This window comes from Lathyrus oleraceus, chromosome 2 (genome assembly GCF_024323335.1).
Source record: "Lathyrus oleraceus cultivar Zhongwan6 chromosome 2, CAAS_Psat_ZW6_1.0, whole genome shotgun sequence".
Classification (NCBI taxonomy): domain Eukaryota; kingdom Viridiplantae; phylum Streptophyta; class Magnoliopsida; order Fabales; family Fabaceae; genus Lathyrus; species Lathyrus oleraceus.
Window position 1 is genome coordinate 109,465,776 of NC_066580.1, and position 9,400 is coordinate 109,475,175.

Here is a 9,400-nt window from a genome sequence, read left to right on the forward strand (position 1 = left end):
TGTCACCATACCATATACACCCAACAACCAAACCCCCAGTCTCACAACGTCACCATACCATATACACCCAACCACCAAACCCCCAACCTCACAATCAATATATGCCACACACCCAAACACAAAACCAAAAGCATGTCCCATACCACCAACAACCGTATGCAGCCACCACATCTGTTTATAGCCCCGAAAATTCATATGATTCCATCCCTATCCCACCATAGCCCCTACCAATGAACACCCAAACATCCCACCGACAAAGCACCCAGCCACTATATGACTTTGTTACACCATAAGAATAATTGCTTCGTTCCAAAATGGTTCAATGTCCTAATTCAATAAATCATATCGCCCACACATAATCCAACCACAACGAGCCAATTACGATAACATGGGCACCAAACTCAATTACGGTAGTGTTGTTGGCGACACCCCCCGCTCTTGGGGAGAAATGATTAAAAATATGTCAACTACGTCAGAACCCATACACCAACAACCTTTCTTTCAGGCCAATACTCAAAGACCCCAAACATCTCAGAAAAATCGTGGGAGATCTCGAAGGCAGGTGAATGCGTTGGGATGTGAAACCGGTGGACGTTTTGATCGGGTGGGTCATTGATTTTCTATTGAATTGTTGTGTAATTGAATTTTATGAAATAATATTATAAATTAATTTTAATTTTCTTTTTTATTTCAATTTTTTAAATTAAAATTATTAAAAAAAAGCAAAATAAAGGAATAGTCATTGTATATGATGCATGCTCCTAGTGGATGTATGCACCACTTGTATTGACATCATGTGCATGCAGTCGTCACTCTCAATGACACCGCTATACAATATTTTAATGCACGCGCCAAACCCTTGTAGCTACTTCTCCTATCGTATATCTGAAACATTTATACTTTGATAAATAAATTAAAATGTTAGATTATTTTTGTATATAATTTTAAAAAGATGATTATTTTAAAAAGGATTTTTAAAAAATCAAAATTTCTTAAATATAAAATAATTATATCCTCTTACCATTATTTTAAACATGATTATTTTTAAAATTTATTAAATAATTAATATATTATATATATAATAATAATCTGATATATTATTTATTTAATAAATCTAAAATACTGGGAAAAAACAAACCAAAATAATTGAACAACAAATTGAACTAAAAAAATTGAATAAATAACATTAGAAATCAAAATTGATCGAAAAAGAAAAAAGAAAAAGAAAAACATTAGAAATCAAAATTTCCCTTCCAGTAAAAAAACACACCATGCGAGTTCCGAAGAAAAAACTAGGTTAGGGATTTTGTGAAAACGAAGATGGAGCAGGAACAAGAAACCTTCGAATGCTTCCTAACATGGACATCACAGCTTGGAATATCAGACTCAACAACCACCAACCAATCTCAACACTCTCATTCCTCTTTGGGCCATTCTCTATGCGTTTCCATCTTTCCTAACTCTGGCGGGTACACCATGAAAACTCTGCATTTTATGTATTTTCTTTATTACAATGAAAAGCCCTTTTCATGATTTGTTTTCTGGGTGATTTTTCAAAGGGTAGTGATAGTAATTCTGTAAATGTTGATGCTTTGGACTTGTTGATGTTAACAAGTTTGACCCTTTTATTGTTTTGTTTGGAGAATTCTGCAGTAGAGGTTTGGGTGCTGTGAGAGATCTTAGGAGGGGAGAACTTATTCTAAGAGTTCCAAAATCTGCTTTAATGACTACAGATAGTGTAATCATGGATGATAAAAAGCTCTGCCTTGCTGTCAATAGACACTCTTCTCTTTCATCAGTTCAGGTTTTTGTTCTTAACTGTACTTAATTGAGGTAGTTCTGTTAATGGTTTTGTTTAAATGGTTGTAACTGTTTTTCCTATATTGTAATTACTCAATTTGACCCCTGAAATTGTAGGACTATATCAACATAATCTCCTGTGTTAACAATATTCCAAAATTTTCCGTGAAATTGCATAATGTCAAGTAGATTTGTCTCTCTGTCGTTATTCGTAGAGACTAAAGTAACGCTAAGTTGGTAATGTCAGAGATGCATTTGAAACTAAGTGAATAATCTTATGGTCTGGATACATTTGGTAACATATCTAGATCAAGAGACAAACTTGCTTAACATTTTACAATTCTAGATAGTGTTTTGGAATATTGATAGTGTGGAGGACTAAGTTGATACAGTCCTGCAATTTCAAGGAAAAAATTCGGTGTTTACTCTTTCTAAATTAACTTGTGAAAATGGATAAAGCCAATAGTTTTTGTGTGACTCATCATTTTAATTCTTGAAATTGTAGGAATTAGACGTTTTGGTTCTTGAAACTATAGAATGATAATTGAAATTGAAAATTTTGTGATCACATTAGTCCCTTTGGGTCAGTCAATTTAGTCCTTGAAATTGCCATGAAAAAAGTCCAATGTGATTGATTGTTTTTAATTAAGGGATTATTTCGAAAATTTGAAAATTTCAGAAACCAAATAGCCTGAAACCTACAATTTTAGAGACTAAATTGATGCGATACTTTTAGGTTTTATTACCTTCTTTTTCTTTTCTTTTTTAAGTTGGGAAAGGGGGAAATTTATTAATTCAACTGGCACCAATGACCATTTTAAAACTTCCCGAAGGGATTCGAAGTCAGTTCCTCGAGGTTACAAGACCTATCTCTTGCCAATGAGGTAACCTAACAGTTCAAGTGTTTATTACCTTCTATTGGTTATTGAACAAATCCAATATATATATTTTTTTAAATTTATTTTTAGGAATAAATAGATAAAGGAAATGAGAAACCGGTGAGGGGATAGTTATTGAGTGGTTGAGAGGAAGAGACTAAGCTCCTGAATTCCTGGAAGGGAGAGACCAAGCTCTCAAATTTCTTGGATATGAGTTTTCTTCTAACAACTCTCCTTAGTTTATGTGTGAATTATGTGTTTTCTATAGTGTGTGTAATACTGTTTCTGTTGTTAACCTGTTCTACCATTAATAAAAGTCAGTTTCTACTGCTAAACTGTATTTCGATACCACTTTCTGACAATATAGCTAGTCTTATTTTTATACTTATTTCCAAGCTTGTTTACACTGCAGATATTGACTGTTTGCTTGTTATACGAAGTTGGTAAAGGAAAGACTTCAAGGTGGCATCCTTACCTTGTGCATTTACCACAAAGTTACGACTTGCTAGCCATGTTTGGTGAATTTGAGAAACAAGCACTGCAAGTTCAGTTTCTGTTAGAAATTTTTAGTTTATCTAATTAGGTTAGATTATAGTGTCTTGGTTGATGATAACTATCTGCATTCGATACTTACTTTATGTTTTAAATAAATCATCTTGATGTTGTGGTTTTCAGATGGATGAAGCTATGTGGGTAACAGAAAAAGCTATACAAAAAGCCAAATCAGAATGGAAAGAAGCTCATGCTTTGATGGAAGATCTCATGTTTAAGCCTCAGCTCTCAACATTTAAGGCTTGGGTTTGGGCTGCGTCAACGGTTGGAAACTTTTTTCTTTTCTTTGTACATTAGATGCATCTTCATGCACAATACATCAGAACTCACACTCTTGCTTTATCATTTAATCGCATATAAACTCAAAAAACAGATATCTTCTCGGACGCTGCATATACCATGGGATGAAGCTGGTTGTTTATGTCCTATCGGCGACTTGTTTAATTATGATGCGCCTGGAGACGACCTATCTGGTATTGAGGACATAGTGATAGACGAAGAGCAGATGGATTTTCATTCTCAGAGACTAACAGACGGCGGGTTTGATGAAGATGCTAATGCATATTGCCTCTATGCAAGGGCAAATTACAAGAAAGGCGATCAGGTAGTACACAATTCTTGTAAATTTTACCATCATTGTTAAGAAAGATCTTGAGATTAACGATTTGGATAGAACCATGATCCTGGATAGAACATTATGGCGGAAGTTGATCCATTTTCATTTAAATATTTTCAATAGGAGTCAAATTACACAAATAACCTTGTTTTCACCAGGTTCTATTATGCTATGGAACATACACAAATTTGGAGCTTCTTGAACACTATGGATTTCTCTTGCAAGAAAATTCAAATGACAAAATTTTCATCCCTTTGGAACCTGCTATGTACACTTCTACTTCATGGTCTAAGGAGTCACTCTATATCCATCATAACGGGAAGCCTTCATTTGCGCTACTAGCTGCGTTACGTTTGTGGGCAACCCCTCATAATAAGCGAAGGTCTGTCGGCCATCTTGCATACTCTGGTTCCCAACTGTCTACCGCCAATGAAATTATCGTTATGAAATGGTTGTTGAAAACGTGTGACGCCGTCTTAAAGAACTTGCCAACATCTATTGAAGACGACACCATACTTGTGAATGCATTGGATAGTAATCAAAACTTTTTAACATTCATGGAGATTGCAAAACTTATGTCTTCCATGGATGAAGTATATAACTTCTTAGAAGCTCATAATATATCGGATCCGCTTAGTTTTAGTGATGTACTTTTATCGAAAAGAGCGAGAAGGTCAATGGAGAGGTGGAAACTAGCTGTCTTATGGAGGCTCAGGTATAAGAAAGTCCTTGTTGATTGTATATCTTATTGCAATGGAATATTGGATTCTCTCATGAGATAATGCTATATCATTGATGGCTTGTAATGCAATTAAGGTTTTTCCTTTTATGGTTTTACTGGAAAAAAGTGAAAGATGAAAGCTAATTTTGTAGCAAATAAAATAAGTTTTTTACTTGCTACAAGGTTGTGAACACAAATTACATAAAAGGTGTCAACTGGGTGGTTGATCTTATAAGATTTTGTGCTCAAGTTCAAACTAACTTAGTAACTGTTTTACTATTTTTTTTTAATCAGAGTCTTATGTTTTATGTTTTAGTATCATCTTTATAGTAATATGGAGAGTTTTGCTGTCCTCCACAATGATGGAGGAAAATAATACTAATACCTCTACCACTTAATACACCTGGGTAAATAAAAAAATTAACAAACTAGTTAATATTATTAAATTCATTGATAATTAATTTTTTAAATAAATTTATCTAGGGCGTGTTTGTGGGCTGGTTTGTTCGGTTTCGAGAGAATCTGATAGCAGTTGGTTTAAGTTGGATTGATTGTACATTATAAACAAATGGACAAAAATGTTTTTTAAAAATCTAATATACATTATCTGTATTTTTAAAATAATATAAAATCCTTAGTTTTCTCATGTCCATATAAACTTTAAATTATGAATGTTACAAATGCCGTTTTTTCAAAGTTGAATATTGATACTAATTTTCATAATCATGATATAAATTATGTAAATCAAATATAGTTGGTTGGGATAGACGATGAGAGTAGAATTTTGAAAATCTATTATCCAAATTAATTAGCATTGAGTTTTATTATTTTGATTCGATTTTTAATCAAAATAAAATAATATCGATTTTTAATCAAAATAAAATAATATCCAATTCAAACATCTTGGTTTGGTTTGAATTCCATTTTACTTTGAATTTCCCCAGACCAATAAACACTTTTAAATTTATCTTATAACAGTGACATTATTTTTTCCCTCCAAATATCCTAGTGGCTTAATTTCACTCTTTGAAGATAAATAAGTGAAGCTCAACTTAATGGGACAATGACATTAATTTGATGTTATGAATGTTTATTGTGATTGTTAGATTCTCTAATAAACATAATTTCTTTTTTATTAAATAATTAGAATTTTATCTTTAAAAGTTATAGCATGTTTAAATATGTGCTTATGCAGTCAAATATTTCAGCAGAACTAGTTGGACAAAATTCTAATCAATAATTTACTTTAAATAAATTATTTTTATTTAGTGGATTTCATTGTGTTATCTCATATTTATACAATCCATCATATTCTTACTTAATAATATGGTTAAATATACAATATCCTCTGTAATATAAGTGAGATCTGTAGTCTTTGTAATTTTTTTTATTCCCCCTCGTAATATTAAGATTCTCTCTGTAAAACCCCGTGCATACTATTTTAATCTAGATTTCCTTATTTTTCTAGCGTGACATATATGTTAATGCGAGGTGGATTATATTATATTTTTTTTCTTCACACAACTTGTAAATGTTAGAGTTTCAGACAAATCCCAAATTAAGCAACTTGTGTTGAAGACGAAGACAAAGACGAAGCTGGACAGTTAAAGACGGAGACGAAGGTTGTTTGTGGACTATTGAAGATGACATTGAAGCTTATCATGTATGAGGTAAGTTTTTCGATTTTTCTTATCTTCCAAAGATTTTTTTGGTTGAAGACGACATTGAGATTTAAATGTTGTTTTGAATCTATTTCATAGGATATGCAACATTTTAATGTGAGTTTTCACCATGGGGGTGAATTTATATTGGTCAAGCAAAATGACATCATTTACAGAGGGGGTGTTGATACACATGTTTCTGGGCAACACATAAACAAATGGACAATAGGAAGCATTCGTACGTTGGTGAATATGTGGGGTTATAAAGAAGGAACTTATAGGTTGTGGACAAAAATTATGGAAATGGATGAGGGTTTCTTTCAGATAACGAAGGATGATGATGCATACGATTTTGCTGCATATTCTTGTGCAACTCAAGTTGATGGAGATATATTTTTTGAACATGATGTTGATGACATGAAACTGAGAGTAAGGGTTCCTAAGTGTGTTAATAGGGTGACAGGTGTGGAAGGATTAGATGATGAGGTGGTTGAAAGGTTAGATAATAGTGAGGATGATAAATTTGGTGTAACTATACTTATAAATCAAGGGGAGTTAGTTGCAGGATTACTAGGTAGGTCTAACAAGAGAATTGACGATGATGGATATTATAGTGATAAGTTGGACAACTCAGATCCAGATGGATTTGGTGATGAAGAAGGACCTAAGTTTGAAAGGTTTAGGAAATAGAAACTCAATAAGGACTACAAATTTAAGTGGAGTATGGAATTTAATTCTCTTGTTGACTTTAGAGAGGCAATTTGTGAGTGGTCGGTGTTAAATGGTATGGAAATTACATTCGTAAAAAATGAGAGTTATAGGCTAAGGGTAGAATACAAGGCTAAATGTTACTTTTTTAGTCTTATGCTCTAAAATGGGCCAGACACATACATATGCTATTAAAACATTGGTGGATACCTACACCTGTGCTAGGGTTTTGAATAATAAATCTGCAAGCTCAAAGTGGGTGGCCAAGGCTGTAGTCAAGAGAATGCAAACATCTGAAATAGTGAGAATCCGTGATATTATGCAAGATATCAGAGAAAATTTATTTATAGGTATCAGTGTTGCTAGAGCATGGAAGGCAAAGTTGATAGCAGAGAAAATTATTGAAGGGGATGCTGATAAACAATATGCAAACCTATGGAGGTATGCTGCTGAATGTAACATAAATTTTATTTGTATGCATTGTGCTGTTTTGAATGTAACATAAGTTTTATTTGTATGAATTATGCTGTTTTGAATGTAGAGGAAACCAAAATTAGAACAGGCTAGAGCTGAGCTAAAGCAGAAGAATATGCAGAAAAATGTCAATGTGCAGCCTGATGTTCATGTTGATGTGCAACCAAATGTTAATGTTGATCTGCAGCTAGATGTCCATGGTGATGTGCATCTTGATGCAAGTCAAGCTGATAACAAGGTTGATGTAGATAACAACGTTGTTGCAGATAAAAATGTTTCTCCAAGTCAAGCAAGCTCATGTGTGGTTGACATAAGTCAAATTGGTTTAAGTTAAGTACAAGAAAAACAAAAGAAGGGAAAAAAACTTGTAATAAAGATGAGAAAAAGACAGTGTGAAAGAATTAAGTTGAGATGTTTTCGAAAACCAATCATAGGCCAAGGTTCATCTAGAGACCAACCAATCACAGTAACATAACATGATGAAGGGACACGTACAAGGGGAAAAAATGCTCATGGACATGATTCAAAGCCTGGGATGCTAACCAGATCATTGAAGTCTTGGAAGAAAAATAAATAACAGATGATGAACGTTATGTATGCATTAAGATACTAGTAGTATGTTTAAGTTATGTTTAATTTATGCTTGTACTAATGCATATTATGTGCCATTTTGTTATCTCTATAATGATGCACTTCATGTGCCATTTTGTCTATGACTTATGCATTCTATGTGCTACTTTGTAATGATGTTCCATAATTATTATTCGGTTTTACAGATTACAATATTAGACCAGAATTTTAAACAAAGTACAATATCATACCAGAATTTTAAACAAAGTACAATATCAGACGACAATTTAACCAATACCAACTTTTCATTACATAAAATGTCAATTGATAAACTCATACATCACAATAAATTAACAAAGATTGATAAACTGATACAACATCTAGTACACAATATTACATTAACTTAACAAAAATTGAGAACAAAATCCATGACACAACAAGTGCAATCATCAACCAATGGTTTTTGTTCTTCTCCATTACAAGATTTTTCTTCATCTTTTCAAGATTCTTTGAACTGAATTATACACCAAACTTCTTGCCAATATCAGTCCCAACATCCTTGCCAATGTCCTTCGCATATTCCCTCAGATACACCATTGTCATTTCACATTCACAACATTTTCTAGAAATCATTTGAGTCTTTTGAACTAGACCAACCTCATCGTTCCACATGAAAAACTCACAGCTTACCCCACTTTACAATTAGGTTCACAACAAATGTAAGAGTTAAAGTAAACAGAAAAACAAAGAGAAACATGAACATATACTTACCCCTGAATTTTGACATTTCCAGAATTTTTGATTAGGGATTTCATTGGTGTTTGATACCCACATCTTCATTGGTTAATTACATTCATATATGGGCAAACTAAGTCTACTTGAGTTACCAATAGATGATGTTTTGCTTCCACCCATGTTTTCAAACCCGTGGAAGATGATTATCGATGAACTAGGAACTTGTATGCAAGATGAAGCTATGAAATCTAGCGCGACAGAGTAGAATAGAAGATGAACATATGTAATTTATGCATGGCTTCAACAAACGGTAGGGATGAAGAAAGAGGAAAAATTGGAATCCTTCGAAACTCTAGCAGAAATGCAATATAACATTTAAAAAACTAATGAAATTCCACGTCTGCTAATAAAATTTAAATTTAATCCACCTGACATTAGCATATATGCCACACTGGAAAAATAAGGGATTTTAGACTAAAATAGTGCGCACTGAGGTCTTATAGAGGGAATCTTGATATTATAAGGGATGAATAATTTTTTTTCACAGAGGACTAAAACGAATCTCGTTTACATTCTAGATGTGTTGTATATTTAACCCAAAATAATATTAATATACATATTTAAACAACTCTTATTTTATTTTTGTATGAAATGCATTAAATCACATTCTATTACCTTTCTTTAT

The 9,400-nt window shown here is 32.9% G+C and overlaps 1 protein-coding gene across 1 annotated transcript; it reads left to right on the plus strand.

Moving 5' to 3' along the window:
- Positions 1 to 1,202: 1,202 nt before the first annotated feature.
- LOC127118328 (protein SET DOMAIN GROUP 40) lies at positions 1,203 to 4,675 on the plus strand. Its single transcript, XM_051048501.1, has 6 exons — positions 1,203 to 1,469; positions 1,654 to 1,804; positions 3,091 to 3,222; positions 3,354 to 3,494; positions 3,604 to 3,834; positions 4,005 to 4,675. The coding sequence occupies exons 1-6, from the start codon at positions 1,321 to 1,323 to the stop codon at positions 4,626 to 4,628; spliced, it is 1,428 nt and encodes a 475-aa protein (XP_050904458.1). The 5' UTR covers positions 1,203 to 1,320; the 3' UTR covers positions 4,629 to 4,675.
- The last annotated feature ends 4,725 nt before the right edge of the window (positions 4,676 to 9,400 follow it).